The sequence below is a fragment of the Eleutherodactylus coqui genome, chromosome 9 (genome assembly GCF_035609145.1).
Source record: "Eleutherodactylus coqui strain aEleCoq1 chromosome 9, aEleCoq1.hap1, whole genome shotgun sequence".
NCBI classification, from domain to species: Eukaryota; Metazoa; Chordata; class Amphibia; order Anura; family Eleutherodactylidae; genus Eleutherodactylus; species Eleutherodactylus coqui.
In genome coordinates, this window is record NC_089845.1 from 122,328,874 (window position 1) to 122,351,137 (window position 22,264).

The 22,264-nt window shown below is 44.6% G+C and overlaps 1 protein-coding gene across 1 annotated transcript in view; it reads right to left on the reverse strand.

Annotated features, from left to right (window-relative positions):
- Positions 1-3,849: 3,849 nt before the first annotated feature.
- The window catches only part of RIPK2 (receptor interacting serine/threonine kinase 2), a 33,849-nt gene continuing 15,434 nt past the window's right edge, over positions 3,850-22,264 (reverse strand). Inside the window, exons 4-11 of the mRNA XM_066578442.1 lie at positions 20,540-20,691; positions 17,963-18,012; positions 15,860-16,021; positions 15,402-15,481; positions 14,156-14,245; positions 11,842-11,896; positions 8,475-8,555; positions 3,850-6,822 (exon numbers count right to left, since the gene is read on the reverse strand). Coding sequence (XP_066434539.1) covers positions 6,530-6,822; positions 8,475-8,555; positions 11,842-11,896; positions 14,156-14,245; positions 15,402-15,481; positions 15,860-16,021; positions 17,963-18,012; positions 20,540-20,691 — 963 coding nt within the window. The 3' untranslated portion in view covers positions 3,850-6,529. The remainder of the gene's footprint in view (positions 6,823-8,474; positions 8,556-11,841; positions 11,897-14,155; positions 14,246-15,401; positions 15,482-15,859; positions 16,022-17,962; positions 18,013-20,539; positions 20,692-22,264) is intronic.

Sequence of the window (22,264 nt, forward strand, 5' to 3'; positions counted from 1 at the left end):
GCTGAGGATAAATGATACGGGCATTACTTTCTTGACTCGGTGCCACGAGTCCTCGGGTTTATTTTAGGCCTACAGCATGCACTGTATGATAAGATCAGCAACAACACCTCGCCTTATGTGATTTCACACATGTTTTAGACGTAATTATGTGAAATGTTTTTGAATCATTTTGGTGAATACCCCAATACATAAAAGTATAAGAAAAAAAATACTAAGTTTAATTTCTAGAGATGAGCGAGCACCCAAATGCTCGGGTCCGCGTTATTGGAGTCGAGCTTTTCGTAAAATTCGAGAGCTCTGCTCGAGTAACGAACCCCACTGACTACAATGGGAGACTTGAGCATTTTTGTATGTGAGACGCCGGGTCCCGAGCTTTTTTTTCTTTTTTTCCTAGGTTCTCTCTCTCTCTCCTGCCTGCCAGACAGAAAATTTGCCAATGACGCGCGCTGCGGCAGAAAGGAGCCAAAACAGGCACGTCACAGCGGGGAGGAGCCAAAAACTGAGGCGGGGTCGAACCCGGCTTGATGGTTGTTCGAGGAACGAGCACCATCGAGTACGCTAATGCTCAGCAGAGTATGTTCGCTCAACTCTATTAATTTCCTGTCCTCAGATCCCCCTGTGTAGATGGCACAGAAGGATGACATCAGTGTTGTCACATATTATGAAACTTTTTTCGGAGTAGATATACTTTAGCTGCACACGGTCTGGGACAATCTTGTACTGTGACATCATGTCTTCTCTCTGTCTTTCAAACTGAGCCTTTCAGAAAGTGAACTTCTTGTGTTTCCACTATCTATTAACCAGCCTAATCCTGATATTCCCATCTCAGTATGGGATACTACTATAAGGCCCAACGTCCACGGGTAAATTTGAATTGCAGACGATCTGCAGTTCAAGTCCCCCATAGGATGACACGGGAGTCTGCGGTAGTATAAAACCATGCAAATTTGTTTTGCGGACCTTTTACCAGGAAAACAAATCGTAGCTTGCTCCATTTTGCTGCGGTTCCTGCTTGGAAGGCTTACATTGAAGTGAATGGAAGCCATCCGATCCGCTGCCCGTCCGCAAAACAAATCCCCAGATTCCATAGGTAAGCAAGAGATTAAAAAAAAAAAATCTCTACTGCGCATGTGCACCAACGTGCCGGCCGGCACTTCTGCACACATCCGCAGTGAAGACCCGGAAAGGTAAGGACTAGAGATGAGCGAGCATACTCGCTAAGGACAATTACTCGATCGAGCATTGTCCTTAGCGAGTACCTGCCCGCTCAGAAGAAAAGGTTCGGCTGCCGGCGCGGGTGACAGGTGAGTTGCGGCAGTGAGCAGGGGAGAGCGGGGGAAGAGAGGTAGAGAGAGATCTCCCCTCCATTCCTCCCTGCTCTCCCCCGCCGCTCCCTGCCCGCCTCCGGCAGCCGAACCTTTTTTTCCGAGCGAGCAGGTACTCGCTAAGGGCAATGCTCGATCGAGTAATTGCCCTTAGAGAGTATGCTCGCTCATCTCTAGTAAGCACTGTCCTTGGCTGCGGGCAGGGTTGGATTCTGCTGCTGCTCCTGTATGCGGAGTCTGACCCATCCGTGGACATGCGGCCTGACTCCTACACAGTCTTGGGGTCATATGTGACTCTGATCTTTTCTTCACCCCCTATATTCAGTCATTTGCACTCCCATGTCACTTGCACCTCAAAAACATTTGCAGAATCTGCCATTTTCGTACAAAAACTCTTATTGCTGCTCTGATCTATTCTCGTCTTCATCACTGTAACTTATTATTCAGCCGTTTCCTCAGTAAACTCTCCCATCTGTCTGAAATATAAAACATAAAATCGGTTAGTTTATTTGTTTGTGTCGTATACAAATCCACAATTCTGGTCCAATTTGAGTGAAATTTAGCATGAGCATTCTTCATCATCAGGTGACGAATACTGGCAGGATTAAAAAAAAAATAGAAAAACTCACCGACTTTTCCCTGTACTATTTGTTCCCAAGAGCAACCAATCACAGCTCAGCTTTCATTTCTCATACTGCTGAGGTAAAATGAAAGCTGTGTTGTAATTGGTTGCTATTTCTTATACAGCTAAGGTAAAATGAAAGCTGCGCTGTGATTGGTTACTATTTATTATACTGCTGACGTACAATGAAAGCTGCGCTGTGATTGGTTGCTATTTATTATACTGTTGAGGTAAAATAAAAGCTGTACTATGATTGGTTGCTAGGGGCAACACAGATTTTCTTTTGGACAGCTTTCATAACAGTGGGTGCTGGGCTCATTCTAGTGGCCCACTTTGTATATTCCAGGACTGATATTTATAAAATCTTTTTGGAAGCCCAATTTTCAATAACCAATCCCTGCACTTATAGCACCGTGCAACATACGGGTATATCACCTAGTCCTGAATACAGCAGCCAGGCTCGTCTTTATGTCCAGCTGCTACACCGATGCCTCCATCCTGTGCCGGTCTCCCCCTGGTTGCCTGACCACGAATACAATTTAGGGCTCTCATACACAAGCGGTTTTTACTGCATATTACGCACATGGGTTTTGTGTAACATGCGGTAAAAACCTTTACGTTACTTTCAATTGTGCCTCTCGCGCAAAAAAAGATGGCAGTATGCAGTTGGATATAGGAGGGGCCACAGGCAGGACTGGGACTAAGGTATAGTAGTGGTCCTGTAACGCCCCAATGAACTTAATGTATGTATGGCCGGAGGCCTAGACTTTGTCACGGTGACGCCACACTCTAGTTGGACACTCCGAATGATGACGCAGAAATAGTAGAGACGAGTCCAGTTTAGTTTAGTAATCCGAGAGTGAGCAGATTTACTAACTTTGGTATTTGCATTGAAGGGTTAACTTTAGAATACTTTGAAAACGTATTTATAGCAGGTATTCAAGAGTGCAGTAATGAACAAGCAGCATACAGTAACATAGAATTCATGTTACTCTCACTTCAACGCTCTCTCTCTATTTTACTGAAGATTGATTAACTGGACAATTTCCCCACTAGTGAACTTAGGTGAAACAATTTAGTTGTATGTGACTGTAGGATTTTATGAAGCAGAGGGACAAGTGGCTGTATGACTAGTCCAGGCTTGTACTTCACTGGGTAGCTATAACTCACTGTTAGATAAAGATGGACCTCTGAAAGCATCTTCGGTATTCTCTGCTGTAAGATTTCAAGGGAGCGGGTTAATCACCACACTCGACCTTGAGAAACGATAGCTGCTGAAGTACTCCTCCTTCCCGACTACGGAATCGCAACCTCTACTTACTCACTTCTGGCTCAGTCTAATTACCTGCTCTGCGTCACTTCCTTTTAAAGCCTCTCTCTCTCCCACACTCTTGCATAGGGACTCGTATATTTGTTCCCACCCTTGGGCTCTGCACCAGGAAGCTTAAACCTGACATCGGGAGGCCAGCTGACATCAGGATTGAGCTCTATGAGTAAAAGCAGAAGGGCAGACACAGGGTCTCTCCTACAGACGGCACCTTCTGGATCCAGGAACAGCTTCCAGACAGGTGAAACAGGACAAGTGTACCGTGACTGTTCTGTAGGACCCGCTGGGCCACTACAACCCAAGTCCAAGTCCTGCCTGTGGCCCCTTCTAAACCCAAGGGCCCTTACAAATGCTCAGAGCACTCCGAACTGGCATCATGCCCCGAAGTGTAACTGTGTGAGTATGATGAAGACTCTTACTGGTGGCTGGGAGTAGGAGCTAGGGCTTCTTGGCTCCATTCCAATGCCTTGTGATCCCTGTAGTAGTCACATTGTCTGCCTCTATCAGTGGCATGCCACTCACTGCACAGAATGAAGTATTTTTGGCAAGTAAAAAAAAGTGAGAACGTTCAGGAATCTTTCCAAAATGTTTTATTATGCTGAAAACAAAATGTTATAAATATGAATATGATATTTGTACAAAATATGCTCAGTAAAAAAATAGCAGAAATCCTGTAATAATATGCAGCATTCCACGTTCTCCGTCTCAGGAAAACTCCCAGGCATACAATACAGCTAATGTGTCCAGAGGGCTCACGGACCCAACCGCTGCCGAAGGAGGGCCCTCTTAGCCCCCCCGGACCTGGCCTTTTTTAATGTGTAGCATATCCTATTCAACAATGCTATTCCATACAGAGGCAAGCAGTAATATATGCCATGATACAAGTAGACATTCTTGTACCGTGTTCCTCCAGACTACGGTGCAACTGCTGTACTAGATCAGGGTATACATGAAATAAATCCCCCCTACCTTTCTGAATAGAAAAAGAGATAGAATCTTTAGTAAATCAGTCACTTGATCACAGAGTGCGACTTGATAGACTTGTCCCTTTTTTGCAGACAACCAATAAGTTACATAAAAGTTACAATTTCGGCATGAATGTCCCTCTTTTTAATGCGATTACATCAGAAAAATGTGCTACATTGTGCTCTGCACCAGAGGTTCTGTTCAGAGGTTCTGTTGCAGATTTCCGTTAAAATCCATACAAAATAATGCAACATGCTGTGCTAGCTCATCCTAGAAAATGCTGGAGGGTGTGCTGGAAGTCCAATGGACCCAGTTAAATTCTGCGGGGTCTGTTTGGTGCTGTTTGCGTTCGTCTTGTGATGGAAAGGGCTTTAAGGTTTCCTGGTCCCAAGACAGAACAGGAAAACGGAGCTCCTAGTGGTGATGTTAAGGAGCCCTTAGCTGGGCATCTTAGAACCCAAAAAGGAGAATATGGTTTGTATGGAAATGAAAAGCATATAGAGAAATCCTATGAAGGTGAAAGACGTTCTTTGGTAACTTCAGTCCGTTATATCGTATTTAGCTGCAGCCGGCACCATAATGTAGGAGACTACTGCATGTCATTAAGGCCTGTACAATGGCACATGGAATCCTTGTTGCTATGTACTATAGCCCATTAGGCACTCTGTGTGCTGCCAAATGGTTTCTCCATACAGCGCTCCGTAGTGCAGCATCCATACCGCCATATGGAAGACGTCATGATTTTTTTGTCTGTCCGATTCCATACAAAATCAGAGACATACGGAGGTACAGTAAGGCTCCATACACAGCTGTTGGTCCCATATTACACCACTGTACAACTCAGAGCTTGTATGCTGCCAATATAAAGTCAGATTTTAGTACTTTATCGCAAACATTGTGCAGATATGTTGGCGATTTCCCTAAACTCAATTTGCATTTTAACTAGCATGTAAACCTACATCCAAAAACAGTTTTACATTGTAGATCAGTGTTTCCCAACTTTTTAGCCTTGGGAAAAAAAGCTACCACGGGGCACCCCTACCAAAAAAGAGGTGAGAGTCAAAATCCAAACGGATGCTGCATATTTTGACTGTCTCTTTTGTGGAAAATCTGCAACATTTCCGCTACGTGTGAACATACCTAAGACTGGGTCCACACGGCGCTTATTTGCTGCACAGTGTCTGCAGTGGACATTCTGCAGCAGATTCTGTATTTTTGTGCAGAATTCACCCCCTCGTTGAGAAGAAGTGAATTCCGCTGCATAAACGGCGATATAATTGACATACTGCATAATTAAATTCTGCATCTCATGTCAATTTCTGCCCTTGTTTTGTGCTGATTTTATCCGCAGCATCTGGACAAAATTTAAAAAATCGCATCCGCTCTGCTGCTACTGATAATGCCATGGTATTTTCGTGTGGAGGATCCTTTGGGAAATTCTGCGGCTGGTTCACCCCATGTAGAGCCAACCTAAAAGGATTTTCCAGGAAGCGTCCACCGGAATACACAGGGATCGCAGCGGAAGCGTTGCTCCGACCCTATGTAGTGGCCTGTGCTTGTAATTGCAGGCTGAGTGATTTCCAGTCTGGCAGCCATGGCATACGGTTGGGAATCACTGATGTAGATAATGTGTGATCGTCTGGCAAAGTTTCACTGAAACATCCACAGTATGCGAATATTTCTGCAAATCTAGTGCTGTGGGGCCTGTTAAATTGTCAGTTGTATATCGCTTCCGTGTTACAGAATTGCTTTACTTCAATATCACAACTGGATATAAAAACATAAAAGTTGGAATATTAGAGGGATGATGACATGACTTTAGGCCATCATTGGACTATTCTGTGGCCCAAAGTTAGAAACAATGCTCTAAGATGTCCCCCATGAACAATGCTGGAGCTTTTTTATTTTTAGGGGGCAACAATGTAGTCCGCTGTATACAGAATAAAGTAGATCTCCAGAATGGGGAAGCAGATACCAACTGCATATATGAAAGCTGCCTTCTGTATGCTACAGGGTGTTTCCCAAGACCTAGATATTGATGTTGTATCCTTAGGATAGGTAATCAATATCAGATCGCTAGGGGTCTGACTCCTGGCACCCCCGTCAGATGCGTACAATATTCATGCGTATTTTCTGCATATGTTAAATCCTCATATCCTATTTTGATGCGTATTATGTACCAAGATAGAACATGCTACATTTGTTTTCACGCAGGTGTGAGTGGCCCAATAGAAATCAATGGGCCATTTAAATAAACAAAACTCGGTACGAGAATGTCCTCGTATTTGGTCATATTTCGGGGAATGGCCGGAGGTTGTATTGTTTGTTGTCCTTCAGTTTTTGCACAATAATCCTAGCAAAGAGTTCTCCTTTCAAGTCACAGGTGTCTATAAGCTTCCTGACTTTGGCACTCCTTGTACTCTTTGCTTTTATCAGTTCATAATCCTCCGTGAAAAGGATCATGTTGGAAATGAGAGCGTCCAGGCACTGGTTCAGGCAGGCGTCTGTCATTTGACTTATGATTTGATCTCGCTTCCGCAGAACCCACGTTAGTGCTGTAGAAGGCGATTCCTGTTCAGGAACTAATGGGAAACATAAGGGGGAGGAAATTAAACTCAGAGTCAGGAGTAAAATGCACTCTATGAACTGTATAATGGAGATTGGAGAACTATAAAACTGATACATGTTGTGGCAGGATGATAGGAGTGGTAGTAGATGGCAGGTATAGTTCTCTCAGACTCCTAGCAGCTGGCTCACTTGCTAGATAATTAGTTGCTCCAGTGGGTGGATGGGTATAGGGGTAGAGGACACATGCACCCTCGCTCTCTGCCCCGGAGACATAGCCACAACTGTGAGAGCTGGTAAATCATGAGACCTGGTGTGAGTACAGGACTTTAACTCGACTTGTGCTGCTATTGTGCTTAGGTTGCATGGGGATAGTCCACCAGTTGACACCTAGGGCCAATTTATGTAACGTTAGAGCCAGGCAGCGAGATTTTATTTTGATATTATTGGGCTGCACTAAGTTAAAGGAATAAAAAACATCACTTTGAGTTTGAAGATCTACTTCTAAGCTGCTAGAATTGAAGGCGTGACCATAATTCTGAGCGATCCCCAGGTAATTCCCCACATTTGGTGTTTCGATGCAAACTCACTGTAAGCAGCAACATGCAAGACGTGGTGAAGGCATTATTATTTGGACATTATAGTTATGTTTAGCTTGGACTGGATGCACACCTAATTCATATACAGACAGTTGTTGATGACTTGTGGGCTGTCGGTCTGTCCAAAGAAAAGTCACATTGGATTGAAGAAGGCCAAATACTTGGGTTATATCATCTGAAGTGGCCTTGTGAAGCCTCAAGATGAGAAAATTCACGCCATCCTAAAATGGGCCCGTCCTGCTACCAAGAAACAAGAATGTACTTGGGAATCACAAGGTATTACAGATGATATATTCCCAATTTTTCAGACATAGCTGTCCATTTGACTGAGTTGACAAAAGGGAAAGATTCCAGGTTAATAAAGGGGAATCTGGAGGCTGAAACTACCTTTCAGACCCTGAAACTTGCCATGTGTTTTAAAAGACTCTAGTTGGTTAAGACAGCATAAATGCAGTCTTAAGCTCTTGCTCACGACCTGAAGGTTGCAGGTTCAATCCCCACTTAGTTTGGGTAGCTGGCTCAAGGTTGACTCAGCCTTCCATCCTTCTGAGGTCAGTAAAATGAGTACCCAGCTTGGTGGGGTGTAAAAAGATGATTGGGGAAGGCAATGGCAAACCACCCCACAAAAACAGTCTGCCAAGAAAATGTCACTATGTCATGACTCGGTGCTTGCAATTGATTGAGATGGGGCCAGTTGACTAAACAGAAGGCAGCATTCTATTTACTTACTATAGGGCCAATTGACTAAGCAGAGGGTGACACTCTAATTGGCTGCTATAGAGCCAGTTGACTAAACAAAAGGTGACAGTCTAACTGGTAGCTATGGGGTCACTTGACTAAATAGTGGGCACTCTAGCTTCTTACTATGGAACCAATTGACTAAAAAGAGGGTGGCATTCTAAATAGTTGCTATGGACAACAAAAGTTTTTATTTAAGATACCCCATAACTAAATTCCACTGACAGTATGAAAAAAAAAATCAACTGCATAATAACATTCTACATAGTATCAGAATATTACGTTTTTATCACTTTAAAGTATGTACACCCGTTTAACATCTCAGTACTTACATATATAAATGGGAGAATATTCTACTTCACTTGTTGGCTTACGTTCATCACTTAGTTTCCATTTTACATCTTCTTTATCTACTATATGAAAATAGAAAACACATTTATTCTACTGTTGCAATAAATCTACAAGTAGTTTCACACTCAGCATTTTTTAGAAAAATGTTTTTTTCTCTGCATTTTTGGCAATGAACACTGCAGTGAGATGTTAGAGCTGCAGATTCTGGTGTGGAATTCCACAGCTGCGGATTTGGCTGCATCCTGCGGCGTAATTCCAGCCCGCATGAAAGGTTCCTAAGGGTGCTTTCACATACGCCAGAATTCGCCCACACAAAACCCAAACTACCTGCGGATTTTGATGCAGAATTGAAAGTGGATTAAAACCTGCCTGCAGTTCTGCAGGAAAATCTGCAGTGAGGGTATGTACACATGGCGTAATTCATTGCACAATTTTCAGCGTCAAATTCTGCCTCAAAAATCACGCGAATACCCGCGACTTTAATTAATATCTGTTAATGGGCAAAATCTGTGTGCAGAATTCTTACTGAATGAATTTCAATAACCGAATAGCTGGGAAGCCACATGTGGCTCTAGACTCACTATTTTTAGTGGTGAAGCAATAAAAAATGGATGCGAGGGCTTATTCACACAGGTGTAGGAGCTTTTACGTTTTCCTGCCGGCGCCGTAAAAATGCGTGAACGGGTGCACAAATCTGTCATTTGTGCGCCTGTTCAGATGGCCCGGGACCCAGCGCATATACACCAAGCCGCAGGGGCGTAGCTAGAGGCTCATGGGCCCGGGTGCAAAAGTTTAGCTTGGGGCCCCCTTCCAGACCTGTCCACCCACCACTCCTTTTCACAGCTACTCCTTGTATATCACTTTTAGTTACATTACTGTTTTTTTTTAATGACCCATCAATGGATCATTAGTAATCAGGGGTTTTAGATTTTTAAAACATCCAGAACACAAGCCTCAAGGCACGCTTTGCTTCCCCAAGAAAGAAAAAAATAATGCTATATACACAAACATAATACAGGCACACATACATTGGAGACAGCATGAGCTAACTTTTATAACATGTTAGGGCTCATGTCCACGACCAGGTTTTCACCACGTATTGTGCACACGTGGTAATCCCAGCATGCTCTCTTTCTCTGCGTACCAAGTAACGTGAGCCCTGTACACTTGTATGATACGCTGCCCATACACATTACATTGTCACTCTAAACAGAGTGGGGAATTAAAAAAAGAATCCCCCTGTGCATGCGCAGTGCTACACAAAGCCATATGTGGTCCCTGCCGGCAGCGTGCATGGCTGGGAAATGTGTGAGATGCTGGTGGTCTCCCACAGTGTTGTAGGCTTACGGCTGCGGCATTGAGCCCTTAGTCACCAATACAGCGGCTCGGTTCTAGCATACCTCTAATAGTGAAGTCAGGTGCCGGCTCGCAGAACCCCCCTCACTCACCCCCACTCCCCATCACACAGAACCCCCCTCACTCACCCCCACTCCCCATCACACAGAACCCCCCTCACTCACCCCCACTCCCCATCACACAGAACACCCCTCGTCCCCCCCCACTCCCCATCACACAGAACACCCCTCACTCACCCCCACTCCCCATCACACACAGAAGCCCCCTCACTCACCCCCACTCCCCATCACACAGAACACCCCTCACTCACCCCCACTCCCCATCAAACAGAACCCCCCTCACTCACCCTCACTCCCCATCACACAGAACACCCCTCGTCCCCCCCACTCCCCATCACACAGAACACCCCTCACTCACCCCCACTCCCCATCACACACAGAACCCCCCTCACTCACCCCCACTCCCCATCACACAGAACCCCCCTCACTCACCCCCACTCCCCATCACACAGAACACCCCTCGTCCCCCCCACTCCCCATCACACAGAACACCCCTCACTCACCCCCACTCCCCATCACACACAGAAGCCCCCTCACTCACCCCCACTCCCCATCACACAGAACACCCCTCACTCACTCCCACTCCCCATCACACAGAACCCCCCTCACTCACCCTCACTCCCCATCACACAGAACACCCCTCGTCCCCCCCCCCACTCCCCATCACACAGAACACCCCTCACTCACCCCCACTCCCCATCACACACAGAACCCCCCTCACTCACCCCCACTCCCCATCACACAGAACCCCCCTCACTCACCCCAACTCCCCATCACACAGAACACCCCTCGTCCCCCCCACTCCCCATCACACAGAACACCCCTCACTCACCCCCACTCCCCATCACACACAGAAGCCCCCTCACTCACCCCCACTCCCCATCACACAGAACCCCCCTCACTCACCCCCACTCCCCATCACACAGAACCCCCCTCACTCACCCCCACTCCCCATCACACAGAACACCCCTCACTCACCCCCACTCCCCATCACACGCAGAAGCCCTCTCACTCACCCCCACACAGAACCCCCCTCACTCACCCCCACTCCCCATCACACAGACCCCCCCTCACTCACCCCCACTCCCCATCACACAGAACTCCCCTCGTCACCCCCACTCCCCATCACACAGAACCCCCCTCACTCACCCCCACTCCCCATCACACAGAACCCCCCTCACTCACCCCCACTCCCCATCACACAGAACACCCTTCGCCCCCCCCCCCCCACTCCCCATCACACACAGAACACCCCTCCCCCCTCTTAATCACACCGAGGACGTTCCCTCTCACTGACTGCACTTACTTTCACTATGGTCTCTGCGCAGGCAGGCAGCCTCTCCTACATCGGTGCTTCCTCCCAGGACCTCCGCTCAGACCCCTCCCCCATCTGGTTCTCCAGCACAGAGATCATCAGTGGGGAGGAGTCTGAGCGGAGGTCCTGGGAGGAAGCACCGATGTAGGAGAGGCTGCCTGCCTGCGCAGAGACCATAGTGAAAGTAAGTGCAGTCAGTCAGTGTCGTGGAAAGTAAGCCCCGTGGGCCCCAGGGGCTCAGGGGCCGGGTCGCAACCGCACCCCCAGCACCCCCTATATGTACGCCAGTACCGAGCCGGCAATGCCATTGAGCAGGGGGAGACAGTTTAGGGGCAAAGCAAAGGGAAGGGGGGTGGGAGTTTAGCAGTCAGGTTGCTAAACTCCCTCCCACCTCCCTTCTCCAGCAGCTACCATAGGCTCCCATAGGAGTCTATGGCAGCGGCTTACGTATTCCGACCAGTAAGATAGTTCAGGAACTATCTTTGCTGGCCAGCATAAAATCGCCCATCTGATCAGAAGCATTGGAATGCAATGCATCAGATAGTAGCGTATATCAGCCAGTATAAATAAAGTTGTATATAGCCTTCAATCTAATTGGACCTGATATTAAATACATACCATTCAGGAAACTTGGAGATCTGGAAGCAATGCTCGGACAACCTGTGCTGGTCACCTAGTGCAAACAAAAGACAAATAATCTTCATATGGAAATGATGGCAATTACTAATTTCTAACTGGAAACTCCTTCACTAATTCCTTCAGATATAACACTGCTTTGTAGAAGATATGGATAGATTTTCATACATGTAACAATAGCCAACATTCACTAGACAGTCTACTTCAGTTTTCTGTATAAGCTGCGCTAAAAAAGTTGCAAATTATGGTATGCGCCAAATTTCCACAAACAAATTGAGATGTTTCCTGACACTTGTTAAATTTAAAAAGTGAAGAGAAAAGTGGGCATGGTCTCCAAGTAGTGGGCATAATGCCCATGGGGCAGGCAGGGGGTCTCTAAGTTTTAGTTAGGGGAAGAGTCAGAAAACGGAACAGATTTGGCCATGTTTTTACTTGCGGAAGAGCTGCGGAATTTAACCCTTGTATTTCAAGGGTTGAATTCAGCAAAATGATTCCGCAGCATAAATAGACATGCTGTAGATTTTGGAATCTGCAGAGTTTTTGAAAAACACTGCAGATTTGTCTAAAAAAAAAAATTACAGTAACTTACATCTGTATAAAAGATTTTATGAAATTTTCTGAAAGTTACAGTATGTGCATTGATACATGGTTCCCACTAACTAAACATCTTGAGAAGAGCAGATTTGTCAGTAACCAGGCTTTGTGTGTCTTTATTTACCCTTTTAAGGACGCAGCCCTTTTTTTCATTTTTGTTTTCGTTTTTTTTCTCCCCACCTTCAAAAAATCATAACTTTTTAATTTATTCATCAATGTAGCTGACAGAGGTCTTGTCTGTTGTGGGGAGAGTTAGATCAGATTTTAACGAATGCAGCGATACCAAATTTGTATTTTTTGAAAATTATGAATACGGAAAGAGTTTTATTTTTAAACTTTTAATGTCTTTTATTTTTTTCTAATAATAAACCTTTTATAAACTGAAGTGTTTTTTCCTGCGCAATTATGCAGTGTTTCACTCAACTCTTAGGCCTCATGTCCACGGGGAAAATCAGATCCGCTGCAGATTCTACATGTAGAATCTGCAGCGGGTCCCTCCTGCCCCGCGGACATGAGCGCCGAAAATAGAAATTTAAAAGCATTTACCTATCCGTAGCGGGCGGAGAAGGTCAGCTGTTCCTCACGGCCGGATCTTCATTTTCGGCCGGCGGATGAATTCCTGACGCCGGCGGCACGTCGCCGGCACGTTGCCGACGTGCCGCGCGCATGCGCCGGGCACATCCGCCGAGCCGAAGCAAGGGAGATGCGGCCGTGAGGAAGAGCAGAGCTTCGCGGCCCGCTGCGGGTGAGTAAATGCTTTAAATTCCTATTTTAGGTCTCCCGCGGATCCGGACGGCTTCCATAGGCTTCAATAGAAGCCCGCGGGAGCCGTCCCCGCGGGAGACCCGCATGAAAATGGAGCATGGTCCAGATTTTTTCATGCTCCATTTTTTTTAAAATCACTTTTATTGACGATCCGCGGGTATTTATGTACCCGCGGGTGGTCAATGCATCCCTATGGGATGCGGATCCGCATGCGGGAGATCCGCTGCGGATCTTAAATCATATTTTGCCCGTGGACATGAGCCCTTAGTGTATTTTGTGCGCAGTTGCACATCCCCATTGACTTCTATGGGGACTTTTGGTGCGCAGGAAAATAGAGCATGCTGCGTTTATTTTTTTGGCTGTATTCAAAATGCGCAGGAAACACGCACATGTGAGGGAACCAGTGAAATCAATGGATGGATTCTATTCTCTGCATTTTGTGCGCAAATACGTTTGTGTAGTTTTGGCCTTAGTGGTATTATTCCTTTTAGTTTTAGACTGGTTTAGTGGGTAGAACCCGGTATCTCTGGTGGTCTAGGATGATGAATTTATGACATCGTCCAAAATACCTTATAGCGGTCAGAGAGATTGTTTTTTTTTTTACAAGTATAAAGTATCTCTTCATACAACCAGTATATTAAATCATAACGTTCTAACTTCCTGCAGCTGCCACTGGTAGCTCACTGGACGGGGTTACATACATTTTTTATCAAACACTATGATAAATTTTTATGTAGTGAGCGCCTGCTAGTGGTGGGAGAAATAATTTTGTCATTGAGCTCAATGAGATCATCTTCCTTTTGGGGCCTACATTGCTTTTTAACCCCCCTCTAGATCAAATATCTAGGCATAGTCTTACCTACAGAATTTGGACTTGCCAGGTGAGATCTGCCATCTCTTTACATATAAAAGCCAAACGATGGGCACAATCACCTACCGGACAACTGCTCTGTATGGAGGTACATGGATGTGTATATTCTTCCATGGGCTGACTTGGTGTGGAGGTACAGGCGATATTGTTTCTTGCCTGGAAAAGCAGATATTAGAGATTCAGACACAATTCAGGGATTTACACACGGTGCACAGATTTTTATGACTGGCAGGAGATATAAGAAGGTGAAAGCATTCAGCAACTGTCAGAGTGTTTAGCACAAAAAATAATGGGTTAAGAACTTTATCTCACAAGCTTTGAACATAGGATCACTGGTTTACCACCAAGAAAGACAGATCACGCGGCTGCTATTGGGGCGAAGAGGAGTCCGGGGCTGAAGGGTCCTACATCCCGGCCCACTGCTGACTCGCTGGCCCTCCCTTCCCTGAAAGTCTGGCCAGCAACAGAACTCTCTAATGCATAGCCCTGCTGGGCACCATGGGGCTCTGTGCAGTGCAAACCCAACTCTTCGCCCAGTTTCCTGCTATTGGACACTTGATGTACTGAGAACAAGACACAGGGGAATAGTTGGGCTCTACATGGCACTACATGGCATCCAACAGGACTGTGAATTCGAAAGAATGGTTTGCTGCTGAGTAGACTTTTGGGGGTTGGGGGAAGGATGACATGCAGAGGATGTTGAAGGGAACAGAAAACACACTATAATTTTGAGGAGTACAGAGGGGCACTATTACTTTGTGGTGTCAGAGGGAGCACTATTACTTTGTATGGATACAGAGGGAGCACTACTACTATGGTGGGACACAGACAGGTCACGGATAAATCTTCATGGCAGTTTGGGACTACATAGAGAAGCAAAACGGAAACCAAAGAGGAGATATCACTTGTGATCACTGGTGGTAACTGCACTGTAATCACTATCCCTTTGTAGAGCTAGTACATTATGTAGTGATTGCATTATTTAAAGGTATACTAGAGCTGAGCCGCTGTATCTAAGCCTGCCATGAGTTTTATGTACTAGGTATGCCCCTGCATAGGATGATTATGGGTGAAGCACTTGGGCAATTCTGGACCACAGGATAGAAAACAGACCGAAGAAAGTGCCTGCTACTAGTGAATGCCCTTGAATGCATTGAAATAGATATAAAAGAGGCAACAGCATGCAGTATTATAGTAACAGTATGTAAGGTCAAAAAAAGACGGATGTCCATCCAGTACAGCCTATTACCCCCCAATATACTACTGTACATGTCAGTCTATCATCGTTCAGCTGCAGGAAGTTGGCAATTACCCTTTTTATCTGCAATATCCCTTCCAGCATTGAGATCTCGTCATATCTTCTAATCACTGGCTCCAGTTCCAATAGACATTCTAAAATCAAAGTAGTAACAGTGTTAATAAAAAGTACATCAAAGTGTGACCCAAGTGGTTCTCACAACCCATCCAGCGCCTTCCAATACACGTCCTTATTCACTAACGGTCGCAAATTTGCAAGACATTTCCTTGTAGCAAGCTACAGAAGCAGCAAGGTTTATACTCGTTTAACTTAAAAGGGGTCTTTCTGTGCAGTTTTATGGTGGGGCCCCAGACAGCACAGGGGACATTAGATTTACTGTGACTTACAGTAGGTTATAAATATGGATAAGTGTGCACTTGACACGACAACTCGCAGTGTACATTTGTGTGAATCAATAGGTTAACGCATCTGGTCTGATCACAGCGGGACACTCATCCGCTCGTCTTACTCACTTAGGAAAGCAGGTCTGTCGTTGGGGTCCCCGGCCCATCCACTCTGCATTAAAGACACAAATAAGTCCCTGTGGGGGATGTCATCCGGTAGACTCTCCTCACTGGTGTCCGGTCTGCTGCCTTTTGCTACACTGAACATGATCTGCATTGGGTTTGTGGCACCTGGCAAAGTAATCACAGAAAAATCAATAAATACTCCTGCGATGTAACGGCCACAGCCTGATACAACACTGAGCAAGTAGGATACAAAGTTACTGCATAGAATAATGACTGTAATACAGATTATCAATAATGGCAATATGTTACACAAATGCAATATTATATATATAACATGAGACATACTCAAAATCTACTATAAAAATTGACATTCTTGGATGGTTTTTCCAATTTTACGGCACTTTTTTGTGCGTTTTGGTGCATTGTACTGTACTTTGGTGATTTAGTGCGGCTTCACACAAGCGTATTTGAGCACACAATACGTATAGAATAGAAGCCATTGTTTTCAATGGGTTCATTCTCAGAATTCGTTTGAGAATTGCAGCATGCTCCATTTTTGTGCGCATTTGCACACCACGGGTCAACATAGATGTCTGTGGGAGCTGCGCAAATGCACACTCAATGCATATGTAAATATGCAATCGCTATACGCTGTGCAATTCCAAGGAACACACCTGCACCTCATTAGGCGAAATATCCTTTTAAATGAAGGGGAGGGGTGTCGCTTGGATGGAACTAAGCAGCCATTATAGAGACGTGCTGAATCGGAGACCAATGGGATATTGTTTTGGCAGGTTTCCGTTCACTTGCGTCATCCTCTGCTGTAATGAGAAGCGCAGCCCACCACACTTTTCTTTCTGGCACAGAATGGCGCAAATGAGTGGAAACCTGCTGAAACGGAGTACTATTGGTCTCTGTTTCTGCAGGTTTTTATAAAGGCCAAGATAGGTTCCGTTTTCGGGATTTTAAATGTTGATGGAGCCCCTGGATGGAGACAAGAATGTGGTGTGAACAGAGAATGCATGCAGTGACGAACGGCAGCACGTCTCAGTCTGGGTTCAGACTACATTCCATGTGCGCTCAGCTGTCTTATCTCGGAGTTCTGGCAGAGTCACCCAAAATGGTATTCAGACAGGCTCTGGCCGAACCTGTAGGCTGTTATTAGTCAAATGGAGACCGTATTGGTCTTCCTTTTAGCAGGATTGCCCTCCTTTCTGGCATTTTTGCTGAACATAATAATGTAATTGACTTCGCTATTCTTTCTGACAAATTAAACAAAGATACAAACAGAATCCTGGAGATCCGTGTACGAAGGAACGTACTGTAAGTTCCCTCACTCCAGATGTCACAAAGCAGTTCTTCCCGATTGAAATGACTAATTAGTCCAATTCGTTCCAGATCTGTTCTTTTTCCTGCGCAATTACACAGCGTTTCACCCATCTTAGCATATTTTGAGCGTATTTGTGCCTCCCCGTTGACTTCTATGGGGATTTTTGGTTTGCAAATGCGCAGGAAAATATGTGCACGATCACTAACCCATTGAAATCAATGGTTTCTATTCTATGTGTACTGCATGGTCAAATGTGCCCCTGTAAAAAATGGGGAGCATATTTGGACATGCAAAATTTTCCACACATTAATTTTAATGGGTTTGTTCCCACGCGCTTATTTTACCTTTTGGACGCGCAAAAAAGCGCAGTATGATCTATTTTTCTGCACATTTTACTACCAAACGTCCCCATGGAAGTTAACCCTTTGCAATCCATTTTTGGCTTTAGAGTTTTCTAAGGGGATTTCTCTTTCTGCCATTTTACAATGGCGCCATCTGCTGGCTAGAGCCAGTACTGCAGTATGGGACATGCTGGAGAGGCCCTCCGACAACAGAGCGGCCAGTAAAATACAGTAAGAATACCCTGCCGGATGTCTTCCGACATCGGAGCTGTACAGCCTTCAATCAGAATGTCTTCAGATGTCAGACAGTGGATTGGAAAGGGTTAATGGAGATGTGCCGCTGTATATGCAATATGAGATTCGTGAAACACTGCGTAATTGCACAGCAGGAAGAAGAACACACCTGGAAAGCATGTTAGTTTGCACAGTAATTACCTTCGTACGGCTGTTTTCTTGACAGAACTTCCCACATAATAATCGCATAGCTAGAATATAAAACAAACATGGCGCTTGATTATTTATAATCACCACTGTATACGGATGCAACAAAATGCAGCGCAACGCTGCAGCAAGTAGTCTCAACATAACGACAGCTAATAAAAAGCTATGGAAAAGGCAAAAGAAAGCTCTGTGCTCCAGCTTTATGCATTAAATGTCAAGTTGGACTTTGCTATATATGTAAAGCCGCTTTGAGGCGGACAAGGAAAATCGCACATGTTTGTGCGTTGCGGGAAAAAAATCATGGCATGTCCTATGCTTGGGTGTTCCATTGGGCGGCAGCAGCATCGCACCGCGTGCTAGGTGCACACTATGCGGTCTCCCCATTGAAAACAATGGATAAATTGACATTGCAGATTTAGAATCCACTTCATATTTCACATGCTGTGGAAATTCTGTAGCATTTACACCCTGTGTGATGACATACTAAGGCTAACTTCACGTGGGAGAGCGCGATATGGGGCTGTGAATCATGGACTTATAGCACGCTCCCCACCATGTGAATTCCCAGTAGCTGTGAGGCGTTTTTATGTCAAAGCAGCCCTGCGTCACTTCGGGGATGTAGCAATACTCCTCCGCGGCCTACATTGGGAGACCTTGCATCGATTTTGGTGTGGATCTGCATTAATTAATCCAGTGACATAACTTTCTGTCTCAGTTATAATGGAGTCTCATCTTCTAATGACACCAAGGCAAGGCATGCTGTGGTAGGAAGTAGTCTCCTTTTGGCCAACACCAGGACTGAAGGTTCAGCAAGAGCTATCAGCCATCTTGGGCAGGGCCTAACCTCTTGGGGGATTTGTTGCTGTGCTTAGATCTCTGGGCCCCAGCAAGAGCCCAACAAGTGTTCTGTAACTCGTCATTTGTTTAAGAGTAATTAACCAGAAAGTTTGAAAGAAACCACCAAGCATAAAAAAGTGACTGTAACCATTGAGTTTCCATGCCTCTGTGTGAGAAAGAAAACTAATTTCTTCTTGATTGTTTCTGTGATATTCCTGCGTGTATAGCCCCCTGTCAATTCCAACCACAAGCCCTCCCCGCGAACAAATGACTAGTGGCTCCCTCAACTTTATAAGACATACAGTTTCACAGTTGCAGGAAGAACGCCTAGATGTAGAACTAATTTGTCACAGTGAGGGTTCAATTATAGTCTCTAAAACCTAACTTTTATTCAAAATAAAATTTAAAAAGGATTTTGTGTCTCAAAATCCCAAGTCAAAGACACACGAACATAAAATAAAACATAACCCCAATCATAAAGCGGGGAAAGTAGTTTATGAGCTGCCTTGGGAGAAGGTATATAAACCAACAGTATTGGATTTGGGAAAATCCTAATTCTCTTTCCCAGCACCCAACCGTATGTCAAAAGGCTGGGGGCAGGACGAAGGTCAGCTCTCTAGGAATGATGTTCCCAGCCCAACTAATTTATACAGCTATTCAATAAGTAGGAGACGAGAAAAAAATGCTCCTGCGTTGGAGCAGGTGCACCGTTCCCACTAATGACTGTCGCTGCCTGTTTCGTCAACAACCATAGGTGTGTATGAGTATTAGGAGCAACCTTTTGAAACCTTCGTACGTTAGGTTTTAGAGACTATAATTGAACCCTCACTGTTATAAGACATACAGGATCTACTGTTTAAATGACTGGGGCTGTACTGCTGCACCTTCATCATAGGGATCATGAGTGCACCGGCGGTTGGACATTCACCAATGAGACATTTAGGCCAGATTCACACAGGCGTATTAGCATGTGCAATACACAGTAAATAGAACCCATTGATTTTAATAGATCCGTTCACATGTGCGTATTTTTCCTGGGCATTTCAGCCACAGAAAGAAAACCACAGTATGCTCTATTTTCCAAAAGTCCCCATAGAAGTCAATGAGGATGTGCAATCTGCGCAAAATATGCGTGAAAAACACTTAAACAGATGAGAGTAATAAGCAATACGCTCACTCCTGCGCAATCTTTTTGCATAGCGAACGAGTATATTTAGTGTGTACCTGTGCGAATACAGAGGTGGATTCACCCTGCCCTCATTTAAAGGGCTTATTAGCCTAACGCGGTGCCGGTGATCGTGGGTATGCGGTTGGTTTAGCGCATACCCGCGTGTGCAGATGTGAGTGTTTGCGCACCTCCCATAGACCTTTTTAGGGCTGTTAGGTGCGCATACACACACAAGTAAGAGTAGGTTCCATTTTTTTGCGTACATGAAAAGAACAGGCGCAAAAAAAATAAAAAATGGAGAATGAGTCCACTGCAGTCAATGGGTTCCTTATGGTACAGCATTTCTAAGGACTAGTGACTGGTTTGGGTTGGATTAGTCCCTGCATTCTTGAAGTTTAAACATGGTTGTTGTTCACACAGTAATATTTTTTCTGTATGCTCTCAGATATCACCTGCTTTTTCGGCTTTTCTCTGATCCGCCCCTTATTTTTAGCATTAAAATGCATGAAAAACAAAGAAGTATCTACTGTGAGTTCAGCCGTCGTCCTCTTTCATTCTAGTCATACCTGTACATATCATGTTTTACACTTCCTCTGCTGTTTTTGATGCTAGGCTCATACATCTCCGGGGGCATATAAATAATTGTTCCTCCTGCTGGATTTTGGTCACTGAATGACTGCGATAACATGCGCCATTTTGAAAGCCCAAAGTCGGCAATCTAAAAAAAAAAAAAAAAAAAAGAGTTAGCTAGTAATATAGGATCTAATCATTGGCGCGGCGGTTTATATTATCCGAATAAGTCTTAAGACAGTTGTACTTTAACCCCCTAATGACCAGAGTGTTTTGGTCCAAAGGACCAGACACTCTCTAGCGATTTTATGCATATGGTGGTTTTCAGGCCCTAATTTTTTTCCCTACCAAAGTTATTTTTGCAGTTTTTTCATATCGGGGTGGTTTTTTTAATACCCTTTTTCAGTTTTCCTTTTTCCACTTTTTTATTATATGTAATGAGTACAAAAAGTAAAAAAATTAAATGTATAGTTCTATATTTTTATAATGCGTACATTAATGTTCTAATAAAGTACAGGAATGGCTTATAGGAATTTTATTTGTGATGTTTATATATATAGCGTGATTACAGGGCAGTTACGGCGACAGTGTCTGTTGGCGTGGGCAGTTTTGTTTAATTCTTAAATAGTCTTATATTTTATTCCATACTTTGTTTTACTTATTTTTGTCCTTTTTTTTTTTTAGTTATTTTGTCCCCCATAACATAATATAAGATTTCAGGGGGACATTCCCAATGTTGTTTTATTTCTTATTTCACAATTTTCCAATATAACTGCGTCATGCATAGGAGCCCTAGAAACTGGTGAAAACATCCCGAATAGTGACAGCAGTTACTGGAACAGCTGGGCTGGAATCTGCTAAGACCCAGCAGTTCTGCCATGCCAAGGGTCACTGACGATCACGTGATCGCTTGGTCCAATAAAGGGTACAGCATTGAGTGTTATAAACAACTTCTACCTTCTCCTTGGGGTCCTTGGCTGTCTCTGACAATCAAGCACCCAACCGTCACCTACTAGATTGTTAGAGTAGGAGCTTTAAACCCACGCCATACATTTACAATGGTGTGATTTTAAAGCCCGGAATGAAGCACAGTAGATTTACAGTGCTTAGTCTGTTTAGTCCTTATCTGGTTACATACAACAGTCTATAAGATGACTGACCAGTAAACACAACCGGCCAATGTATTGTTTTCCCCCAGAGCCTCTGTCCACCTCCACAACCATTTTACTGTTCCAATGTTTTTGAAATGACAAAAAGTCTTGAATGAACTTTTTTATGGTTTTGCGGCTATCTCTCCTATATAGACTTAAAGGGATTTTCCGATCCAAACCTATGGATGAACTCTCCTTGGATTAGGTCATCAATAGCAGATTGATGGAGGGTGTGCAGAATCATATGATGTGAAGGAGCATTGCAGCCATCCGCATGTCTAAAAATGATGTCCTTAGAGCAGTGGTCCGCAGTGTTCTCCAATTCATTTCAATAGAAGAAAGTTGAACTACCATACTAGGCCACTGCAGAATGGATGACTTTTTGAGACTTTTGACCAGCTGCAAGCTCTTTACATCAGCTGATCGGCAGGGGTCCTAAGCACAGTCCCCACGGAATGAACAGAAGTCCACCCAATGCACCAAGTGGTGGCTTTGCCGGCGGACAGTGAGAGAATTAGGAAACCTCTCTTCTTTTGCTATGACTGTACATGTTTTAGTGAATAGAATTTG